This window comes from Pseudophryne corroboree, chromosome 11 (assembly GCF_028390025.1).
Source record: "Pseudophryne corroboree isolate aPseCor3 chromosome 11, aPseCor3.hap2, whole genome shotgun sequence".
NCBI classification, from domain to species: Eukaryota; Metazoa; Chordata; class Amphibia; order Anura; family Myobatrachidae; genus Pseudophryne; species Pseudophryne corroboree.
The window spans coordinates 111,293,939-111,319,660 of NC_086454.1; the positions used below are offsets into that span (position 1 = coordinate 111,293,939).

Below are 25,722 nucleotides of genomic sequence, written 5' to 3' on the forward strand. Positions count from 1 at the left end.
AAGATGCGTTCCACACAACTTCCGGATTCATATTTAATGTAATCAGAATCTATTCATCTTATACTCTTGAGATCATAAATAGGTATAATCGCATAGACAATGACATAAAAGTCTATAATTCATACATGGGAATTATGTCATGATAAATAATACTAACCATACAGAGACAATTAGGTGTACATAAAATAATTTTATAAAAAAAAAATATATATATATATAATATATATGTGTACTTAAATAAATATCTATATAAAAATATACAGATTTATTTAATCAATCATTTATTTATATGTTCGCCACTCAGATGTCTCCTACCGAGGAGAAATAAATCAAATCCATCCAGAACCTTTTTCTATTATATTGATCTTATTTTCTTACTAAATATAGCTATTAGGCCTATAGTAAACAATCATTATTTCACTTTTTATTTTTCATAGAGACATTTTCTTATATCTTTGATAAGTCTCCAACATTCTATGGCCTATCTATGGCCTGATATGTACACATCCCTTGTGTGCATACAGATAAAAGGGGAGTATACAAGTTCATTCATAGAGGGTAATGAAGAGGAGAAGGATAAAAAGAGGGGAAAGGATGTGAAGGAGGGAGAGAATTATATAGTTAGTACTACTATAAAGAGAGAGAGAGAGAGGGCACAGCGCTATCATAGAACTAGCCGCTTGATCTTGTTAGGGTCAGTAACAAGACATATAATACTCAGAGCAGGATACACACATATATAAAAAAATACAGTGCCACATATATAACCATATTAAACAGAGGTATAACGGTTGATGTTACATCTGAGCATATCTAACATGTTCAACCCATATGGAAAGGAGCTAGTCTAATAACCATGTTCCGGAGTAATTTTTAAAAACTTATAACAATTTTTAGCAGTTTTTTCAGTTTTTAACAGGGATAGCATTTGCAGGCAGAGGTAGAGGGATACAGGATCTATATATTGTTCAGTTCTACTGTATCGTTTAGGCCACCTGGTGTTAAGGTTCCCAGAACATAGATCCAGTACGCCTCTCTTTTACATAATAGATTAAATTTATCTCCTCCACGTCTTGTTGGCCCCACCTGTTCTATTGCTTTAACTGACACATTGTCCATACTTTGTTTTTGACAACGTGATATGTGAAGTGAGAGAGGGTGTGCACTGTGTCCCTTTAGAATATTTCTCCTATGTTCGGAGAATCGCACATGAAGAGTACGTGTTGTACGTCCCACGTACTGCTTCCCACACCCACATGTGATTAAATAAATCACATATGTGGAATTGCAATTAAGAAATTTCCCTATTTGATAGGTCTCCTTCGTGGAAAATGAACTAAATTCTGTACTCTTTCTAAGGGAAGACATGCACGTGGTACATGCATTCCTACCGCACTTATAGAAGCCGACTGGTTTGGACGGCAGCCAGGTTTCTATCAGAGGAACAGAGTTTTCGGAATTCATAAAGTGGCTACGTACTAGCTTGGATTTCAGATTTTCAGATCTTCTAAAGGTAACCTGTCCAAGTGAATCCACTTGTTCTTTTAATATCTCATCCATGCGCAGCAAAGTGGTGTTCTTCTTAATGACCTTTTTTATCTCCCTCGCATGGCTATTATATTGGGTGGTAAATGTTTGTGACCTTAAATTGCCTTCTTTTTGAGTTCTATCCATCTTTTCTACCTTATCTACATCTACAAGCAGTAGGTCTCTATCTATCTTTTCTACTTCCATTAAAGTTTTTTGTAATACCTCCGAGGGGTAGCCTTGTTCCTCAAAGGCACTCAATACCTTCCCTGCCTGCTGTCTAAAGGTGTCGCTCGATGAGCAGTTCCTTTTCAATCTAACTAGTTGACCCTTGGGAATATTCTTTTTCCACCCATTCAGATGTGAACTCTCGTAATGCAAATACCTGTTCTGATCAACAGGCTTTACATACGTTTGAGTAGTTTGCTTGTCATTCTGTACTGTCAATGTGATATCCAAAAAATTAATCGTGACTGTACTAAAAGAACAGGTGAACTTAAGACCAAACAAGTTATTATTTAAACTTTCCGTGAAAGTGTGTAAAGTGGATAAATCCCCCGTCCAAATCATAAAAAGATCATCAATAAACCTACCATAGAGGGCCAGGTTCTCCCCGAGCCCGCCACCCCACACATGTTGCTCCTCAAGGAGCCCCATGTATAGGTTTGTGAAGCCCGGAGCGAACCTGGTCCCCATAGCAGTCCCCAGTGTCTGTAAATAAAAAGAAGAATCGAAAGTGAAGTAATTGTGAGTGAGGATGAAGCGGATAGCTTCCAAAATAAATTCTGTTAAGTTAGCTGTGACATGTGTATCATTCCTTAAATAATGTTCTATTGCTTTAATACCTAGGTCATGTGGAATGTTGGAGTATAGTGATTCAACGTCGAATGTTACCAGGTAAGAACCTGGCTTCCATACGACGGTGTTCACCAACTTCAAAAAACTTTTTGTATCTCTGATATAGGATTTTAACTTCTCAACATATCCTTGTAGGTGATAATCAACAAAAGATGAAAGGTTGTTAGTGAGTGAACCCACTCCTGGAATAATAGGTCTCCCAGGTGGTGTACAAAGTGTCTTGTGAATTTTCGGTAAATAATAAAAAGTGGGGGTGACCGGGTGATTACAAAACAAAAAGTGCATGGTTTCTTTTGAAATAGCTCCTGATTGTACTCCATCGTCCAATAGGTGTTTCAGTCCCTTTTGGAAAAGGGCGGTGGGATTGCCACCCATCTTTCTATAGAATCTTTCGTCGCTGAGTTGTCTCATTGACTCTTTTATATACTCTACTGTATCTAGGATGACGATCCCACCGCCCTTATCCGCAGGCTTAATAACTATATTCTTATCTGTATAGAGACATTTAATAGCTCTCCTTTCACCTACTGTCAAATTATCTCTAAAGGGTTTTCTATCTGCCCTTTCACACATATTTTTAAAGTTATCCATTGTTACTTTATAGAAACTCTCTATGTAGGGCCCTTTAAACTGAAGAGGGTAAAATTCAGATTTAGTTCTGAACCGTCTCTGATCGTAAATTTGAACTGGACTCGTAACGGGTCCTGTTTCTTTATTGGATTCTTCCGCTAGTGATTCTAGAGTCTCAATGGCACATAAATCTTCCTTGTCTATAATGATGGCCATGCCTTCAATTTTCTTCTGTTTCAATGCTTTTAAGGCAAAGTATCTTTTGCGACACAGTGTCCTCACATAACGATTAAGGTCTACAAACAATTTAAATAAATTAGGTTTATTCACCGGCGCAAAATTCAACCCTCTCTCTAATAATTTAGTCTCGTCAATTGTCAGCTCTTTTGAAGAAAGGTTAAATATACCTTTCTTCTTAATGCTTATCTGACACAAGGATTTTTTGGATTTATTCCTCCTCCCTCCTCTGACTCCTCTTCGTCTCTTATTCTTTCTCTTTTCTGTTGACCTATCGGAGTGTCTCTGTACCATCTGTTTGGGGGGCGCTGTCCCAAAAAAGACTGGCTAGGGGGTGGAGATTCCAATACCTCAGTTTCTAATTGATTCCTCTCTCTTATACTGTTCTTAGTATGTTCATAGTTAGGGGACCGATAGTCTCTAAGTATTGAATATTTATTCTGATGGACATATCTATTCCTATCATGGTCAGAGGGGCTACGATTACCCCTTCCTTTCCCACCCTGATTGTTGACATACTGGGGATATCTATTAGTATTACTTCCCCTATTGGGGCCATTCTGTTCCTGCCTTTGGAATCTCACATTTTTCTTATTTCTATTCGAAGGTGGGGTTCTGGGACTGGTAAACCTAGTGCTATTATAGCGTGTCCTATTATAGCTATGGATTTCTCCCCTCTCATAGTCTTTTTGATCCCTATCAAATTTATGTTCTTTCCGAAATATGATTTCTTGTTCTGCTTCCTCCATCTTTCTATTTACTTTAGCATCTCTTTCCTTATATTCCACATTATCCTCAAAAGCTTTTAGCAGTGTATGTGTATTTTCTATCTCCTCCTGTAGTTTTATCACTTGTTCCCCTCGATAGCTAATCAGCAGTTTCATTAAGTTCTTTGAGCACAGATCCAAGGCATTAGTCCAATCCTCTGAGAATTTTTTGTCATCTTTAAACGCAGAGGACTTTAATATTCTTAGTCCCCTTGGGATCAAGCCATCATGCAAATATTTCTGGAGGGTGATTTGGTCCCACCAATGCCTTGTTTCTGCGATGCAAAGATTTTCTAGCTTATCAAACAGTCTATGCATAACTGTAGTATCCTCAGCACTCTCCTCTAAGTTAGAACAAGTTCTCCCCTTAATATAGTTATTTCTTCTTTCCAACCTATCTGAAATACATCTGAGTGGCAACATAATTCTACCCCAGCTAAAAGCTGCCTAGACCAAAGTACTAAAAATAGAAAAAACTTACACAAAAAAATGTCTCAGCGCTATTTGCTGGGTAGAAATAAGTACACATAAATTAAAATCAACATAAAGGAACATACTAATCAATAGCAGCTGTTAAAAGGGAGAGTACTCCACCCTTGAATAAAAAAAACAACTAAATACACAGATCACAGCGCTTGTTAAAAAGATATGTACCTTTATTAATACCATATAAAATTCAGTAATTAATAATAACAAGAAATCTCATCCTGCGTTCCGGTCAGTCCTGCAGAGTATTAAACACAAAATGCAGTTTTAACTCCCAGCCTTGTTAGTATGATTAATATATAGGCTTTTCAAGCTCCGCTGATTGGTTAGTCTCTTGACTTTAAATGGTTAAGAATAATTAGCGATGCAATGGTTAGTATCACTGGTATTGACTAATTAGTTGCAACAAATATTAGAATCAGTGTTTAGTAGTTAGTACAGTATGCTGTTTTCTTTAACTTTGAAACAATGGCAGTGATCCACACGAATGTGTATGTGAAAAACCTGTTTTGACCTCTAGTTCCATGTACTGGTGTCTCCCGGCTCCTGGTGCTTTATCATCCCATTAGAGGTGCCATGTCTGGAGTGTCCAAGCAATGGAAAGGTGCCTGCAGGTATTTGCAAAGTCGGACCGGTACCGGACAAGTGTTGGGGGTCTCTTACGCGTTTCTCTGCCTTTAGTATATTCAGCAGCTTCCTCAGAGAAGTATAACCCCATGTCTCCGTGGCTGTGTTTAAATAGCAGCTACTCTCCTGCCTGTGGATGTACGTAGCGTCTCCTTACCAGACCTCGTTTCCGAGTGGAGCGCATACGTATGTGCACTATAACATGCACGTGACCTCTCTAGATCATGTGCCTGCTTCTCACGTCTCAGTTTCAGATTGTGAAGCTCCTTAGCCATTAACAGACTGCACTTCAAAGATGCGTTCCACACAACTTCCGGATTCATATTTAATGTAATCAGAATCTATTCATCTTATACTCTTGAGATCATAAATAGGTATAATCACATAGACATAAAAGTCTATAATTCATAAATGGGAATTATTTCATGATAAATAATACTAACCATACAGAGACAATTAGGTGTACATAAAATAATTTTATTAAAAAAAAATATATATATATAATATATATGTGTACTTAAATAAATATATATAAAAATATACAGATTTATTTAATCAATAATTTATTTGTATGTTCGCCACTCAGATGTCTCCTACCGAGGAGAAATAAATCAAATCCATCCAGAACCTTTTTCTATTATATTGATCTTATTTTCTTACTAAATATAGCTATTAGGCCTATAGTAAACAATCATTATTTCACTTTTTATTTTTCATAGAGACATTTTCTTATATTTTTGATAAGTCTCCAACATTCTATGGCCTATCTATGGCCTGATATGTACACATCCCTTGTGTGCATACAGATAAAAGGGGAGTATACAAGTTCATTCATAGAGGGTAATGAAGAGGAGAAGGATAAAAAGAGGGGAAAGGAGGTGAAGGAGGGAGAGAAATATATCGTTAATACTACTATAAAGAGAGAGAGAGAGGGGGCACAGCGCTATCATAGAACTAGCCGCTTGATCTTGTTAGGGTCAGTAACAAGACATATAATACTCAGAGCAGGATACACACATATATAAAAAAATACAGTGCCACATATATAACCATATTAAACAGAGGTATAACGGTTGATGTTACATCTGAGCATATCTAACATGTTCAACCCATATGGAAAGGAGCTAGTCTAATAACCATGTTCCGGAGTAATTTTTAAAAACTTATAACAATTTTTAGCAGTTTTTTCAGTTTTTAACAGTGATAGCATTTGCAGGCAGAGGTAGAGGGATACAGGATCTATATATTGTTCAGTTCTACTGTATCGTTTAGGCCACCTGGTGTTAAGGCTCCCAGAACATAGATCCAGTACGCCTCTCTTTTACATAATAGATTAAATTTATCTCCTCCACGTCTTGTTGGCCCCACCTGTTCTATTGCTTTAACTGACACATTGTCCATACTTTGTTTTTGTCAACGTGATATGTGAAGTGAGAGAGGGTGTGCACTGTGTCCCTTTAGAATATTTCTCCTATGTTCGGAGAATCGCACATGAAGAGTACGTGTTGTACGTCCCACGTACTGCTTCCCACACCCACATGTGAATAAATAAATCACATATGTGGAATTGCAATTAAGAAATTTCCCTATTTGATAGGTCTCCTTCGTGGAAAATGAACTAAATTGTGTACTCTTTCTAAGGGAAGACATGCACGTGGTACATGCATTCCTACCGCACTTATAGAAGCCGACTGGTTTGGACGGCAGCCAGGTTTCTATCAGAGGAACGGAGTTTTCGGAATTCATAAAGTGGCTACGTACTAGCTTGGATTTCAGATTTTCAGATCTTCTAAAGGTAACCTGTCCAAGTGAATCCACTTGTTCTTTTAATATCTCATCCATGCGCAGCAAAGTGGTGTTCTTCTTAATGATCTTTTTTATCTCCCTCGCATGGCTATTATATTGGGTGGTAAATGTTAGTGATCTTAAATTGCCTTCTTTTTGAGTTCTATCCATCTTTTCTACCTTATCTACATCTACAAGCAGTAGGTCTCTATCTACCTTTTCTACTTCCATTAAAGCTTTTTGTAATACCTCCGAGGGGTAGCCTTGTTCCTCAAAGGCACTCAATACCTTCCCTGCATGCTGTCTAAAGGTGTCGCTCGATGAGCAGTTCCTTTTCAATCTAACTAGTTGACTCTTGGGAATATTCTTTTTCCACCCATTCAGATGTGAACTCTCGTAATGCAAATACCTGTTCTGATCAACAGGCTTTACATATGTTTGAGTAGTTAGCTTGTCATTCTGTACTGTCAATGTAATATCCAAAAAATTAATCGTGACTGTACTAAAAGAACAGGTGAACTTAAGACCAAACAAGTTATTATTTAAACTTTCCGTGAAAGCGTGTAAAGTGGATAAATCCCCCATCCAAATGATAAAAAGATCATCAATAAACCTACCATAGAGGGCCAGGTTCTCCCCGAGCCCGCCACCCCACACATGTTGCTCCTCAAGGATCCCCATGTATAGGTTTGCGAAGCCCGGAGCGAACCTGGTCCCCATAGCAGTCCCCCGTGTCTGTAAATAAAAAGAAGAATCGAAAGTGAAGTAATTGTGAGTGAGGATGAAGCGGATAGCTTCCAAAATAAATTCTGTTTTTGGAATGTGTATCATTCCTTAAATAATGTTCTATTGCTTTAATATCTAGGTCATGTGGAATGTTGGAGTATAGTGATTCAACGTCGAATGTTACCAGGTAAGAACCTGGCTTCCATACGACGGTGTTCACCAACTTCAAAAAACTTTTTGTATCTCTGATATAGGATTTTAACTTCTCAACATATCCTTGTAGGTGATAATCAACAAAAGATGAAAGGTTGTTAGTGAGTGAACCCACTCTCGAAATAATAGGTCTCCCAGGTGGTGTACAAAGTGTCTTGTGAATTTTCGGTAAATAATAAAAAGTGGGGGTGACCGGGTGATTTTTTTGTGTAAGTGTTTTCAATTAGGTAGCTGTATGACTAAGCTAAGCGACAAAAGTGTGCAGCAAAAACACCTGGCCCATCTAGGAGTGGCACTGCAGTTGCAGACAGGATGGCACTTAAGAAAACTAGGCCCCAAACAGCACATCATTCAAAGAAGTAAAAGAGGTGCAATGAGGTAGCTGTATGACTAAGCTAAGCGACACAAGTGTGTGGCACAAACACCTGGCCCATCTAGGAGTGGCATTGCAGTTGCAGACAGGATGACACTTAAAAAAACTAGACCCCAAACAGCACATCATGCAAAGAAGTAAAAGAGGTGCAATGAGGTAGCTGTATGACCAAGCTAAGCGACACAAGTGTGCGGCACAAACACCTGGCCCATCTAGGAGTGGCACTGCAGTCCCATTGTATTAATGGCGGATACTTGATGCACGTCTAACACCAGCATAGTTGTTATGGCCTCAGTAATCTGCTTTGCAACAGGGTGACTGCTGTCATATTTCATCTTCCTCGCAAAGGACTGTTGGACAGTCAGTTGCTTAGTTGAAGTAGTACAAGTGGTCTACCGACTTCCCCTCTGGAATGACGATCGACTCCCAGCAGCAACAACAGCAGCGGCAGCAGCAGCGGAAGGAAGTGGTTCTTGATTTTTCCCTATTTTATCCTTCAATTTTTTGTTCTCCATTATTTTTCTGGAGTTATATAACAAAATGCAGCACAGTAGAGTGTACTTCTACACCACACAGGGCAATCCCTGTAAAAATTATTTAGATTAAATATTAATAACCCCTTTATTTGTAGTAAATAATATACAACACAGGACAGCACCACTGAACTTATATGGCAGCACCACTGGACTTGATTTATATGGCAGTATCACTGGACTTATAAGGCAGTACCACTGGACTTATACGGCAGTACCACTGGAATGGATTTATACGGCAGTATCAATGGAATTATATGGCAGTACCACTGGACATATATACGGCAGTATCACTGGATTTATACGGCAGTACCGCTGGACATATACGGCAGTATCACTGGACATATATGGCAGTATCACTGGATTTATACGGCAGTACCGCAGGATATATATGGCAGAATCACTGGACTGGATTTATACACCAGTACCACTGTAATTATACGCAGTATCACTGGAATTATATGGCAGTACCACTGGACATATACGGCAGTATCACTGGATTTATACGGCAGTACCGCTGGACATATAAGGCAGCATCACTGGAATTATATGGCAGTACCACAGGACATATACGGCAGTATCACTGGATTTATACGGCAGTACCGCTGGACATATACGGCAGTATCACTGGACATATACGGCAATATCACTGGAATTATATGGCAGTAGAACTGGACATATACGGCAGTATCACTGGATTTTTATGGCAGTACCGCTGGACATATACGGCAGTATCACTGGACATATGCGGCAGTATCACTGGACATATACGGCAATACCACTGCACTTATACAGCAGCACAGGGATATCACTACTGGACTGATGCAAGACAACACAGCACCACTGCAATGGACTGGACTTATACACCAGCATTGGACATATGGCAGCAGAGGACACCACCACTGTGACTGGACTGATGCAGCAAAAGACACCACCACTGTACTGATGCAGCAGAACACAGCACTATTGGACTGGACTTATACAGCAGCACTGGACATATGGCAGCAGAGGACACCACCACTGTGACTGGACTGATCCAGCACAAGACACTACCACTGTACTGATGCAGAACAACAAAGCACCACTGGACTGGACTTTTACAGCAGCACTGGACACATGGCAGCAGAAGACACCACCACTGTGACTGGACTGATGTAGCATAAGACACTACACTGGACTGAGCAGCACAAGACAGCACTAGAATCGCCACCCCACTTTCCCTCCCGTACAGACACTGAAGGCGGATACTCGTCCTCTCGCTACACTCCAATGCCGGAGTGAAAATGGTGGCGACGCGCGGCTCCTTATATGGAATCCAAAACCCGTGAGAATCTGACAGTGGGATGATGACATTTTGCCTCGTTCTGGTTTCCGAGTCAGGTGGGAAAACCCGAGTGGGACTCGGATCCGGGCTTGGGTAGTGAAGTCCGGTAGGTTCGGTTCTCAGGGAACCGAACCCGCTCATCTCTAGTTTTAATAAGTGTTTGTATTACTCCTTGGAATATGATATAATTTGGAGGAACATCAGTGTTTAAATGAAGAATGTAACCGGACCATTGGCAGGGTTACAATCCCCGGATCAACGAGTGAAACATCTATATGCGGTTCACAAGACCACTGGGCTTCCGTATTTTGCATTCCACTGGGATCTTACAAGTTTATACCTTCATTTCCGGTATTACAACTTTTGGTCGATGCACTTCTGGGCATGCAGTACAATGTGCGTTACAGATGCGCACACTTCCGGCAGGTCTTCATGGTAATGGTGGCGTCCAGAAACTAGTGCTTCTGCCCCTACCGGACTTATGTAGAAGTCTATTTATCCAGTCTCCATAATTCTGCGGCTAACTAAAAGTATAGAAATCGGGTCCCCTACTCTAGCGTGCAGCGATACATACGTCCGCACATTGGATGGATGAAATAAGCACTTAATGACAGTACCGGGTGTAACCATGGCAACGGGCTGGATTGAAAACTCCATAAGTTGTTCTTTATAAGGATTCCGAGGATACCTCAGACATTTGTACATTGTATGTATAGTACACTTGTATATTGTATGTTCACTGTTTTGCAAGATATAGGAAGGAATATTTTGTCTTTTTAATATCTAAAGTTTCATTGTATGAAGTAATTTCCCCCTTACAGTGATTGGCTGTTCATGATTTAATTACTGGATGTTCCACACTCCACCCATTTCTTGATAAAGGTCACTGGATGACCGAAATGCATTGACAGAAGGAGTGTGGACAGCCAGATATTTCCTTTTTTAGAAACCTTCCTGAAACATCTTCACCTCTTAAAAGGTAAACTCACCTATTGTGGACTTTGTTTGAGAAATACCTTGGAGGTTGTTTGGATGTTTTTTTGCTGCTGTTGTTTTTTCTTTGTTTTTAAAAAAAAATCCTGTGTTTTTTTACTTGTGTAGTAGATGTTGCCCCTTCCGTTTGGGGAGTTATACACAGGCCCGCCATCAGGGGGGTGCTGCGGGCACAGCTGTTTCGAGGCCCGGCCTCTCTAATAGTGAGGGCCCGATCCGCTCATGCCGCTACCCGCACGCCACCATCCGTCCTCTGTCCGCCGTCTGTCCTCCTGCCGCTGACAGTGTCGCCCGTTGTATGCCCGACTCCTGCAGGCTATTGAAAATGTCCCTCTCAAGATGGCCGCCGCTTCTGAGGAGACAGTTATTAAAAATACTAGAGGAGGCTCTATTATCTTTAATAACTGTCTCCTTCGAGGCGGCGGCCATTTTGGAAGGGACATTTTCAATAGTTTTACTTAAAGCAGGCTGCTGAACAGTCTGCTGAGGCTCCAGCGGCTCCAGGGAAGGGGGAGGGAGGAAGGGAGGACAAGCAGAACCCCTGACAACAAGCAGCTCCCCAGTGTGCAGGTTCTGGGGCAATACTGTGTGGGGCATAATATGGTGCTGGGGGCAAAAGTCTGGGGACTTTTTCTTTCCCCCTTAGAGAAATAAAATACATTTTATATATATATATATATATATATATATATATATATAATTTTTTTATTTTATTAGATTTTTATTTGTTATTTTTTATGTGTGTTGGGGGGGGAGGCTGCCTATTTTGCCAGTCCCGGGCCCCATAATTTCTGATTTGGGAGGAATTTTATTTTCCACTGTGGATCCTATATCGTTTGGGGCTAACATACTTCACACACAAATTGTAGTCACTGTGAGGATTACCTTATGAAGATTTAAAGTGAAAGATACCTTAATATGCTTCAAAAACCTTTTCAACACTGTGAGTGGGGTATGCTTACCATATTTACCAACTAATGAATATATAAAGATACCTTGATGTGCTTACAATTCATCTATTAATAGTGAGTGGGGTACGCCTATTCTTCCTCTAAATAGGGGCGACACTTAAAATTAAAGTATGCACTGAATGTTTTTCTGGGAATATAATTTTTATTACTCTGGACAAACAGTACTACACATTGATTGTTTTTGCCTAATTTGCACATGCACACAAGATTGTTATGCTGAAAGATTAAGTCTGACGCTTTCTTCACGTCTCAACTATAGTGAGTGTGGTACGCTGTTCGGTTGAATACACTATCCAGTTCATTGATTTAAAAGGATCGCAATTTTTTTCAAGTATAAAATAGAGATGAGCGGGTTCGGTTCCTCGGAATCCGAACCCGCCCGAACTTCAGGTTTTTTTACACGGGGCCGAGCGACTCGGATCTTCCCGCCTTGCTCGGTTAACCCGAGCGCGCCCGAACGTCATCATCCCGCTGTCGGATTCTCGCGAGGCTCGGATTCTATCGCGAGACTCGGATTCTATATAAGGAGCCGCGCGTCGCCGCCATTTTCACACGTGCATTGAGATTGATAGGGAGAGGACGTGGCTGGCGTCCTCTCCGTTTGACTAGAGTACTAGAGAGACACAAATTTTGGGGAGCATATTATTAGGAGGAGTACTACTTGCTGCTGATAGTGTGACCAGTGACCACCAGTTTAATTAATAATCCGTTCTCTGCCTGAAAAAAAACGATAGTCACATACCATATCTGTGCTCAGCCCAGTGTGCTGCATCATATGTAATACTGTATATTATCATTATCTGACTGTGCTGAGTGCTCACTGCTCACACAGCTTAATTGTGGGGGAGACTGGGGAGCAGTTATAGCAGGAGTACATATTTTAAGTACAGTGCACACTTTTGCTGCCAGAGTGCCACTGCCAGTGTGACTGACCAGTGACCACTGACCACCAGTATTGTGATTGTCTGCTGACCACCAGTATATTGTGATTGTCTGCCTGAAAAAGTTAAACACTCGTCGTGTGGTGTTTTTATAAACGCATTCTGCAGACAGTGTCCAGCAGGTCCGTCATTACATAATATATACCTGTCCGGCTGCAGTACTAGTGTGATATATATATATTTTAATTTTATCTCATTATCATCCAGTCTATATTAGCAGCAGACACAGTACGGTAGTCCACGGCTGTAGCTACCTCTGTGTCGGCAGTCGCTCGTCCATCCATAATTGTATACCACCTACCCGTGGTTTTTTTTTCTTTCTATCTTCTTGATACTAGTAGCTTACTTTAGGAGTCTGCAGTGCTGACAGACAGTGTCCAGCAGGTCCGTCATTACATAATATATACCTGTCCGGCTGCAGTACTAGTGTGATATATATATATATTTTAATTTTATCTCATTATCATCCAGTCTATATTAGCAGCAGACACAGTATGGTAGTTCACGGCTGTAGCTACCTCTGTGTCGGCAGTCGCTCGTCCATCCATAATTGTATACCACCTACCCGTGGTTTTTTTTTTTCTATCTTCTTGATACTAGTAGCTTACTTTAGGAGTCTGCAGTGCTGACAGACAGTGTCCAGCAGGTCCGTCATTACATAATATATACCTGTCCGGCTGCAGTACTAGTGTGATATATATATATATATTTTAATTTTATCTCATTATCATCCAGTCTATATTAGCAGCAGACACAGTACGGTAGTCCACGGCTGTAGCTACCTCTGTGTCGGCAGTCGCTCGTCCATCCATAATTGTATACCACCTACCCGTGGTTTTTTTTTTCTATCTTCTTGATACTAGTAGCTTACTTTAGGAGTCTGCAGTGCTGAGTCTGACAGACAGTGTCCAGCAGGTCCGTCATTACATAATATATACCTGTCCGGCTGCAGTACTAGTGTGATATATATATATATTTTAATTTTATCTTATTATCATCCAGTCTATATTAGCAGCAGACACAGTACGGTAGTCCACGGCTGTAGCTACCTCTGTGTCGGCAGTCGCTCGTCCATCCATAATTGTATACCACCTACCCGTGTTTTTTTTTTTTCTATCTTCTTGATACTAGTAGCTTACTTTAGGAGTCTGCAGTGCTGACAGACAGTGTCCAGCAGGTCCGTCATTACATAATATATCCCTTGCCTGGCTGCAGTACTAGTGTGATATATATATATATATATATTTAAATTTTATCTCATTATCATCCAGTCTATATTAGCAGCAGACACAGTACGGTAGTCCACGGCTGTAGCTACCTCTGTGTCGGCAGTCGCTCGTCCATCCATAATTGTATACCACCTACCCGTGGTTTTTTTTTCTATCTTCTTGATACTAGTAGCTTACTTTAGGAGTCTGCAGTGCTGAGTCTGACAGACAGTGTCCAGCAGGTCCGTCATTACATAGTATATACCTGTCCGGCTGCAGTACTAGTGTGATATATATATATATTTTAATTTTATCTCATTATCATCCAGTCTATATTAGCAGCAGACACAGTACGGTAGTCCACGGCTGTAGCTACCTCTGTGTCGGCAGTCGCTCGTCATCCATAAGTATACTAGTATCCATCCATCTCCATTGTTTACCTGAGGTGCCTTTTAGTTGTGCCTATTAAAATATGGAGAACAAAAATGTTGAGGTTCCAAAAATAGGGAAAGATCAAGATCGACTTCCACCTCGTGCTGAAGCTGCTGCCACTAGTCATGGCCGAGACGATGAAATGCCAGCAACGTCGTCTGCCAAGGCCGATGCCCAATGTCATAGTACAGAGAATGTAAAATCCAAAACACCAAATATCAGTAAAAAAAAGACTCAAAAATCTAAAATAAAATTGTCGGAGGAGAAGCGTAAACTTGCCAATATGCCATTTACCACACGGAGTGGCAAGGAACGGCTGAGGCCCTGGCCTATGTTCATGGCTAGTGGTTCAGCTTCACATGAGGATGGAAGCACTCAGCCTCTCGCTAGAAAAATGAAAAGACTCAAGCTGGCAAAAGCACAGCAAAGAACTGTGCGTTCTTCGAAATCACAAATCCACAAGGAGAGTCCAATTGTGTCGGTTGCGATGCCTGACCTTCCCAACACTGGACGTGAAGAGCATGCGCCTTCCACCATTTGCACGCCCCCTGCAAGTGCTGGAAGGAGCACCGCAGTCCAGTTCCTGATAGTCACATTGAAGATGTCAGTGTTGAAGTACACCAGGATGAGGAGGATATGGGTGTTGCTGGCGCTGGGGAGGAAATTGACAAGGAGGATTCTGATGGTGAGGTGGTTTGTTTAAGTCAGGCACCCGGGGAGACACCTGTTGTCCGTGGGAGGAATATGGCCATTGACATGCCTGGTGAAAATACCAAAAAAATCAGCTCTTCGGTGTGGAAGTATTTCAACAGAAATGCGGACAACATTTGTCAAGCCGTGTGTTGCCTTTGTCAAGCTGTAATAAGTAGGGGTAAGGACGTTTACCACCTCGGAACATCCTCCCTTATACGTCACCTGCAGCGCATTTATAATAAGTCAGTGACAAGTTCAAAAACTTTGGGCGACAGCAGAAGCAGTCCACTGACCAGTTAATCCCTTCCTCTTGTAACCAAGCTCACGCAAACCACCCCACCAACTCCCTCAGTGTCAATTTCCTCCTTCCCCAGGAATGCCAATAGTCCTGCAGGCCATGTCACTGGCAATTCTGACGAGTCCTCTCCTGCCTGGGATTCCTCCGATGCATCCTTGCGTGTAACGCCTACTGCTGCTGGCGCTGCTGCTGTTGCTGCTGGGAGTCGATGGTCATCCCAGAGGGGAAGTCGTAAGCCCACTTTTACTACTTCCACCAAGCAATTGACTGTCCAACAGTCCTTTGCGAGGAAGATGAAATATCAAAGCAGTTATCCTGTTGCAAAGTGGATAACTGAGGCCTTGACAACTATGTTGGTGTTAGACGTGCATCCGGTATCCGCCGTTAGTTCACAGGGAACTAGACAATTTCTTGAGGTAGTGTGCCCCCGTTACCAAATACCATCTAGGTTCCACTTCTCTAGGCAGGCGATACCGAGAATGTACACGGACGTCAGAAAAAGACTCACCAGTGTCCTAAAAAATGCAGTTGTACCCAATGTCCACTTAACCACGGACATGTGGACAAGTGGAGCAGGGCAGGGTCAGGACTATATGACTGTGACAGCCCACTGGGTAGATGTATGGACTCCCGCCGCAAGAACAGCAGCGGCGGCACCAGTAGCAGCATCTCGCAAACGCCAACTCTTTCCTAGGCAGGCTACGCTTTGTATCACCGGTTTCCAGAATACGCACACAGCTGAAAACCTCTTACGGCAACTGAGGAAGATCATCGCGGAATGGCTTACCCCAATTGGACTCTCCTGTGGATTTGTGGCATCGGACAACGCCAGCAATATTGTGTGTGCATTAAATATGGGCAAATTCCAGCACGTCCCATGTTTTGCACATACCTTGAATTTGGTGGTGCAGAATTTTTTTAAAAACGACAGGGTCATGCAAGAGATGCTGTCGGTGGCCAGAAGAATTGCGGGACACTTTCGGCGTACAGGCACCACGTACAGAAGACTGGAGCACCACCAAAAACGCCTGAACCTGCCCTGCCATCATCTGAAGCAAGAAGTGGTAACGAGGTGGAATTCAGCCCTATATATGCTTCAGAGGTTGGAGGAGCAGCAAAAGGCCATTCAAGCCTATACAATTGAGCACGATATAGGAGGTGGAATGCACCTGTCTCAAGCGCAGTGGAGAATGATTTCAACGTTGTGCAAGGTTCTGCAACCTTTTGAACTTGCCACACGTGAAGTCAGTTCAGACACTGCCAGCCTGAGTCAGATCATTCCCCTCATCAGGCTTTTGCAGAAGAAGCTGGAGACATTGAAGGAGGAGCTAACACAGAGCGATTCCGCTAGGCATGTGGGACTTGTGGATGGAGCCCTTAATTCGCTTAACAAGGATTCACGAGTGGTCAATCTGTTGAAATCAGAGCACTACATTTTGGCCACCGTGCTCGATCCTAGATTTAAAACCTACCTTGGATCTCTCTTTCCGGCACACACAAGTCTGCTGGGGTTCAAAGACCTGCTGGTGAGAAAATTGTCAAGTCAAGCGGAACGCGACCTGTCAACATCTCCTCCTTCACATTCTCCCGCAACTAGGGGTGCGAGGAAAAGGCTCAGAATTCCGAGCCCACCCGCTGGCGGTGATGCAGGGCAGTCTGGAGCGACTGCTGATGCTGACATCTGGTCCGGACTGAAGGACCTGACAACGATTACGGACATGTCGTCTACTGTCACTGCATATGATTCTCTCCCCATTGAAAGAATGGTGGAGGATTATATGAGTGACCGCATCCAAGTAGGCACGTCAGACAGTCCGTACTTATACTGGCAGGAAAAAGAGGCAATTTGGAGGCCCTTGCACAAACTGGCTTTATTCTACCTAAGTTGCCCTCCCACAAGTGTGTACTCCGAAAGAGTGTTTAGTGCCGCCGCTCACCTTGTCAGCAATCGGCGTACGAGGTTACTTCCAGAAAATGTGGAGAAGATGATGTTCATTAAAATGAATTATAATCAATTCCTCCGTGGAGACAGTGACCAGCAGCAATTGCCTCCACAAAGTACACAGGGAGCTGAGATGGTGGATTCCAGTGGGGACGAATTGATAATCTGTGAGGAGGGGGATGTACACGGTGATATATCGGAGGATGATGATGAGGTGGACATCTTGCCTCTGTAGAGCCAGTTTGTGAAAGGAGAGATTAATTGCTTCTTTTTTGGTGGGGGTCCAAACCAACCCGTCATTTCAGTCACAGTCGTGTGGCAGACCCTGTCACTGAAATGATGGGTTGGTTAAAGTGTGCATGTCCTGTTTATACAACATAAGGGTGGGTGGGAGGGCCCAAGGACAATTCCATCTTGCACCTCTTTTTTCTTTCATTTTTCTTTGCGTCATGTGCTGTTTGGGGAGTGTTTTTTGGAAGGGCCATCCTGCGTGACACTGCAGTGCCACTCCTAGATAGGCCAGGTGTTTGTGTCGGCCACTAGGGTCGCTTAGCTTACTCACACAGCTACCTCATTGCGCCTCTTTTTTTCTTTGCGTCATGTGCTGTTTGGGGAGTGTTTTTTGGAAGGGCCATCCTGCGTGACACTGCAGTGCCACTCCTAGATGGGCCAGGTGTTTGTGTCGGCCACTAGGGTCGCTTAGCTTACTCACACAGCTACCTCATTGCGCCTCTTTTTTTCTTTGCATCATGTGCTGTTTGGGGAGTGTTTTTTGGAAGGGCCATCCTGCGTGACACTGCAGTGCCACTCCTAGATGGGCCAGGTGTTTGTGTCGGCCACTAGGGTCGCTTAGCTTACTCACACAGCTACCTCATTGCGCCTCTTTTTTTCTTTGCGTCATGTGCTGTTTGGGGAGTGTTTTTTGGAAGGGCCATCCTGCGTGACACTGCAGTGCCACTCCTAGATGGGCCAGGTGTTTGTGTCGGCCACTAGGGTCGCTTAGCTTACTCACACAGCTACCTCATTGCGCCTCTTTTTTTCTTTGCGTCATGTGCTGTTTGGGGAGTGTTTTTTGGAAGGGCCATCCTGCGTGACACTGCAGTGCCACTCCTAGATGGGCCAGGTGTTTGTGTCGGCCACTAGGGTCGCTTAGCTTACTCACACAGCTACCTCATTGCGCCTCTTTTTTTCTTTGCGTCATGTGCTGTTTGGGGAGTGTTTTTTGGAAGGGCCATCCTGCGTGACACTGCAGTGCCACTCCTAGATTGGCCAGGTGTTTGTGTCGGCCACTAGGGTCGCTTAGCTTACTCACACAGCTACCTCATTGCACCTCTTTTTTTCTTTGCGTCATGTGCTGTTTGGGGAGTGTTTTTTGGAAGGGCCATCCTGCGTGACACTGCAGTGCCACTCCTAGATGGGCCAGGTGTTTGTGTCGGCCACTAGGGTCGCTTAGCTTAGTCATCCAGCGACCTCGGTGCAAATTTTAGGACTAAAAATAATATTGTGAGGTGTGAGGTGTTCAGAATAGACTGAAAATGAGTGGAAATTATGGTTTTTGAGGTTAATAATACTTTGGGATCAAAATGACCCCCAAATTCTATGATTTAAGCTGTTTTTTAGTGTTTTTTAAAAAAAACACCCGAATCCAAAACACACCCGAATCCGACAAAAAAAATTCGGTGAGGTTTTGCCAAAACGCGGTCGAACCCAAAACACGGCCGCGGAACCGAACCCAAAACCAAAACACAAAACCCGAAAAATTTCAAGTGCACATCTCTAGTATAAAATTGTATTACACTATTTATAATTGCTTTTTTGTTTTCTATGTGCACCAAGTCACTTTAAATGGGACTCAAGCATTTGATGGACTTGAAGACCGACACCAGAGATTGGGGGTCATTCCGAGTTGATCGCTATCTTTTTCGTTCGCACAGCATATGCGCAAAAATGCGAATATGTTGCACAATAGCGAATATCCGCCCCCAACGTATTTTTGCAATTTTGTACGCAGTAGTACACAAAGTAGGCGTATACCAAATGACATCGCACTAATGCGAACCCATCGTATTCCCAAAAACCTCATCGTAAAAATCCTAACTTCTCGTAGATTTACACATTCCTCTTAAAATTGAACATGCTTTTGCTAAAATACGCACAGCAATGGCCCTCATTCCGAGTTGATCGGTCGCAAGGCGAATTTAGCAGAGTTACACACGCTAAGCCGCCGCCTACTGGGAGTGAATCTTAGCTTCTTAAAATTGCGACCGATGTATTCGCAATATTGCGATTACTAACTACTTAGCAGTTTCAGAGTAGCTCCAGACTTACTCTGCCTGTGCGATCAGTTCAGTGCTTGTCGTTCCTGGTTGACGTCACAAACACACCCAGCGTTCGCCCAGGCACTCCCACCGTTTCTCCGGCCACTCCTGCGTTTTTTCCGGAAACGGTAGCGTTTTCAGCCACACGCCCCTGAAACGCCGTGTTTCCGCCCAGTAACACCCATTTCCTGTCAATCACATTACGATCGCCGGAGCGAAGAAAAAGCCGTGAGTAAAAATACTTTCTTCATAGTAAAGTTACTTGGCGCAGTCGCAGTGCGAACTTTGCGCATGCGTACTAAGCGGATTTTCACTGCGATGCGATGAAAAAGAACGAGCGAACAACTCGGAATGAGGGCCAATGTTTTTTTTTTAAAGATAAATTACTGCTTTCAGTTCAAACTACACAAGCCATCCTCAATTACGATTCCAATTACTGTAATGAATGATAATGGTCATGACCAATTAAGTGTTCAAAGAATACCTGAAGCACACTTTGTAGGCATAATTGGCCCTCAACATTTAAATGTTTTAAATAAAAATATAGATGTGGTAAATTTGCCTGGTCTAATGTATTTTTTTTTGTGTAGAGGTGTAGTTTGTGAATAAAGGTGTTTATATGTTTTTGTAAACAATAACCTCCTAACTTTTTTATTTTTTATTTTATTTTTTTTGGTTTTAATTTTGAAATAACATTCTTAAGTTAGATGTGTGAAATGTTTAAGCTAACCAATTTCTGCTAGCCAATCTGATGTTCCTTTATTGCATAAATAAACACAACACCCGCTTAACTTGAAGAAAAAAAAATAGCTGTTTTTTTTTAAATAAAAATAAATATTATGCAAACTTTTCTAACTGTGAAACATTATTTAACAAGGATTGAAGGTTGTGGCGCATGCTGGCCAGAATGCCCGCAAAACTTGTGGGATCTCCAACTGCAACATCTGAAATTAAGAGGCAAAATAAACAATATTAAATTCCTCACATTACCCATTATACAAACAAGGTACAAAGCACACTTTAATGCAGGCATGTAATGCAGGCATGTCCAAACTGCGGCATTCCAGCTGTTGTGAAACTACATATACCAGCATGCCTTGACGCAGTTTTGCTGTCAGAGAATGCTAAAGCTGTGTCTGGCCATGCTGGGATGTGTAGTTTGTCAACAGCTGGAGGGCCACAGTTTGGACAGGCCGGCTTTAATGGCAAAGTGACTACATCATGGATGTTTTAATGAGAAAACAGTATCAGAACAACACACAAGCCTGCTCAGCAAGGTTTTTCTTTTTTTAACAAAGTGTACGACACCATGGGGTACATACAGTAATATGGAAGTTATATTTTAGATGGAACGTTACCCATAGCAACCAATCAAATTCCACATATTATCTTGTAGAAGGTGCTAAATAAATAAAAAGTATAATCTGATTGGTTGCTATGGGCAACATCCCAACTTAAATAGAAATACCATCTTAGTAAATGTAACCTCATGCATGGATTCATTCACATCTGGAGTGAAGCAGATTTTTTGTTTTTGTAGTTGGCCCTGCCTCATCACACTGCATATCAACATCTTCAGAAGGACCACATATCCTAGTAGGCCCACACTCCCTGAAAGCCTGCCTTACTACATAAGGTCTAACAAGTTTTTAAAATGTGTAATGTAAAATTTTTGGAGTGTAACTTTCACAACACTAATCACTGTGTCCTTAGCCTGGCTAACAAAGTGAAGCATGCAAGTTCAATGTGCAAATATTGGAATACCCAGGCACAAGTGTAAAAGTCAAACAACATACTAAACTCCACTCAGGTATAACTGTTTTGCTGATAATGTCGCACATATAAACCCTGTTGTCCATGCAACCCTGTCGACATAATGAGTGTCGACCTAGAGTGCTTATCCTAAACATTGCAGACGTAGACACTGTACATCTAATGATCCTCACACAAATGTAAATCCAACATCCATACCATGATGAAGAAGTCCAAATTTTTACCTTGGGAAAATATTGGCCCCACTACAACACTGCATTTATTTGAATGTGAAGTTAAATTAGGTAACAAATTAAATGTAAATGTGTGTGAACTTACTCTCCTCTGCCACTTGTTCACCTACCTCAAGTTGCTCCGGGGCCTCTGCTGCCCATTTAGATTGTGGGGAAGGAGGCTGTATGGGGGAAGGAGTCTGGATGGGGGAAGGAGTCTGGATTGTGGAAAGAGGATGGAAGGGGGATCTGGTTACAGAGGGTGGGTCAGATTGAGAGGGGGAGGGTGGCGGAGAGGTGGGTTGGGCCACAGGGGGGTGCATAGAGGTGGGTTGGGTCACAGAGGGGGAGGGGGGCAGAGAGGGGGATTGGGAAAGAAAGGGGGAGGTGGGCGGAGAGGTGGTTTGGGCTACAGAGGGGGAGGGGGACAGAGAGGGGTTTGGGTAAAGAGAGGGGGAGGGTGGCGGAGAGGGGGATAGGGCCACAGAAGGGGAGTGGGCCGGAGAAGTAGATTGTGAGAGAGGGGGAGTTGGGCTGAGAAGGGGATTGGGAAAGAGAGGGGGAGGTGGGCTGAGAAGGGGATTGGGAAAGAGAGGGGGAGGGGGTGGAGAGGGGGGTTGGGCCACAGAAGGGGAGGGGGCCGGAAAAGTGGATTGTGAAAGAGAGGGGGAGTGGGGCTGAGAAGGGGATTGGGAAAGAGAGGGGGAGGGGGGCGGAGAGGGGGATTGGGCCACAGAAGGGGGGGGGGGCAGAGAAGGGGATTGGCCTGGGCTGCCACTTTGCGGCCTTCCATCTGCGGTTTGCCGTTGTGCTTGCCCTATAATGAAATATGTAATATTTAGGTTGTGGCTTAAAAAATAATACCATCAGCATTTAAAAATTACATTGTTCTGTCCCATGTTAAAGACACAGAGCAAGTTATTGGGTTCAGTCGACAGCCTGTGTAGCAACTCACTACAACAACATGAACTTTTTCAGAAGCACTTTGCTACACAGTCATCACTGCTTGCCCCATAACCACACACACAGTGTAAACTTGTCATGTTTGTTCTACAATAGTATAATTACCGTCTGCTAATTTTCTCACTACATAAATTCTTCGTGAAAATGTGCAGTATTTACATTTAAAGTTCTGCTAATAATCTCAGTGTAATACACATATTTAATGTAATATGTGAAATTTACTGCGTCTACGTCTACAGCGGATTTATTGGCGTAATTCCACCAACACGTCCGGCGTGCAACGTCGGAGGTCGCTCCAGCGCCTTTCCAGCTAGATTATACTCCTTCTGGTCAGGGTGCATGTGCGCAGTATGCAGCGGACCTCCGCGTAGGCCTCGCGCTTTACCCTATTTGGTATAAAGGGCCCTGCGCGGCCTACGCGTCAGTCCATTACCGAGACCAACACGCGCAGCTCCCGTCGTGAGAATGCAGCTGCGCGCATGGTGCCAATGGCGTTTTCCATACCTGGGCATATATTTATAGTGTGTGGTGCCATTTGATTGGTTGTAAATTTATGGTGTCATCTCTAATAAACTTTATTGATATGTGTACATTAATGTGAAGGACAGTGGGTACAGTTCGCATTAGCGGAAATTCGCACCCGCGGAAGAAAATAAAAAAAAACACACACACAAACACACACACTCACCCACAATCACACTCACACACACTCTCACACACACACACACACACACACACACACACACACACACACACACACACAGACACACACACACACTCACATACACTCACATACACACACACTTATTGAAAAGTAATTATTAAAATCTATGTACTCACCACATTTTGCATGAACAAACAGCTGCACAAAGTCACAAAATTTTCGACATTTAGGATCATATGTTGTGTCATTTTTAATGTAAACAGATGCACAAGCCAAAAAAAAATAATTATGGTTATTAACACAATTAACCCAAATAGAATTAATTATAAATTACAAGAAAAAAACTATTGTCAACAACAATATTACTCAAAAAAACATGATAAGGAGAACATTACAGATTAATTATGTACTGAAACAATAATATAGACTCACAAAACAAAACCAACACACTCTGAACTTTACCAAGCTACCTAAATGACATCAGTCCAAAATTATTAAGCAAATACAGAGAGTTTTTGGAAACAAAACTAAAGATAAAAAAATAACAATACCTGAAATAATCCCGGACAATTCTAGCCCTTACTGTATTCCCCCGGCGGGACACATTCCCCCCACCGAATGTCCGGCCAACCCCTGGCTCCTCATCCGGCAATTCCTCCATTTGGGGAAGCTCTACGCGACTCCTTACAGCAATGTTATGTAGAATAGCGCACAGGACCACAATTTTACTTACCATCTCCAGCGAATACATGATGTCGCCACCAGTGCGGTGGAGCACACGAAAACGCCCTTTAAGAACACCAATCGTGCGCTCCACCAGCTGTCTAGTGGCAGTAAGCGTGGAGTTAAATGCCATCTGTGGTCCTGGCGTGGGTTTACTGTAAGGAGTCATGAGCCGGACTTCCGGTTCCGGCGCCCATGTGAGGAGAAGCTGATTGCTGCAGCTCTCCTGCACCCTCGGCAACCGGAGCACACAGCGCCTCTAATTCGCGGCTTTTCTCCGTGCCGGTCGCACAATACCAGTGGGAAGGTGTAGAGAACTGGATGGAGAGATTTCTGTCCTCCCCTATGCCCCCTAAAGTCCAAAGATCGAGGTCTGAAAAACGGCCGGGAGAATCCAAGATGGCCGCCGCATCTAACTCACAAACGAGTCTGCAGGCTGCTGGCAGCACCAAACAGGCTTCTGCAAAACACACTTCTCCCTCAGGTGAGCCTGACTGTACCCCTGTCTCTCCAGTGACTTATGCTGATGTAGTAAGAGCTGTTAGGGATGCCATGGAGCCTATCATGGATGCACATGCTGTTAAAATGCAGCAGGCAGTAAAAGATCTAAAATCCCAAATCAAGCAGCTCACCAAGACTGTTCTTACAAATGAACAAAGGCTGGGGGAGACTTTTCAGGATGTTGGGGATCTTAAGCACAGATATGATGAGCTCCAGAAATCTCACTTTCAACTGCTGAACAAGGTTGATGATCTTGAAAATAGATCGAGGAGATCGAATCTTCGGGTACTGGGGCTCCCTGAGTCACTGAAAGGTCCTGATTTGACTCTGTTTTTGCAAACGTCCCTCCTTGATTTACTGCATATCCAAGATGAATGCACCGGCTTAGTTATTGAGAGAGCCCACAGACTGGGTCCCCCACGTTCTGCACCTAATAGCAGACCACGTGTGGTCACATTTAAATGTCTGAACTTTCTCCATAAGGAGGCAATATGGTCGGCATCCAGGAAGCATAGAAATTTACAATGGGAGGGAGCTCGTTTGGCCATTTTCCAGGACTACTCCGCGGAGGTTTCCCGGGCCCGTCGAGAATTTACCCCCCTTTGCTCTTGTTTGGTAAAGGCGAATAAAAAATTTGCTCTGCTCTTCCCTGCAAGACTACGTCTGTTTGATGGAAATTCTTTTCGAGACTTTACAAATCTTGCAGATGCAGAGGCTTATGTTTCCGAGGCCTCCCAGGCAGATGACGACTCCTCTCAGGTGGACGACACCCTGGAGAGGGATGGCTGAGTATTGCTCCTGGACTTATCTGTTTCTGGTGATGCCCGCCAATCTAATATAATTTAATTATTGCGGTGGAAGCTGCCGCAGGTGTTTTTCCCCACAAAAGAGCATTTGGTCTTATACAACGGGCCGAACCATTTTACTTGGTTTTATGTTTTAGATTTTTCTTATACATCTGCTGTTTTCTCCTGGAAATGCAATCTTTCTAGAATGTTTACATATGTTTAGAAGAGATATTTCCATCCTTTTATTTATGTGACAGGCTGCATTTTTCTTTTTCT

The 25,722-nt window shown here is 42.8% G+C and overlaps 1 protein-coding gene across 1 annotated transcript in view; it reads left to right on the forward strand.

Moving 5' to 3' along the window:
• The first annotated feature begins 7,760 nt into the window (after positions 1–7,760).
• Positions 7,761–25,722, forward strand: part of LOC134968656 (mucin-2-like) — a 149,765-nt gene continuing 131,803 nt past the window's right edge. The window contains exon 1 of the mRNA XM_063944181.1: positions 7,761–7,770. Within this exon, the coding sequence (XP_063800251.1) occupies positions 7,761–7,770 (10 nt within the window). The remainder of the gene's footprint in view (positions 7,771–25,722) is intronic.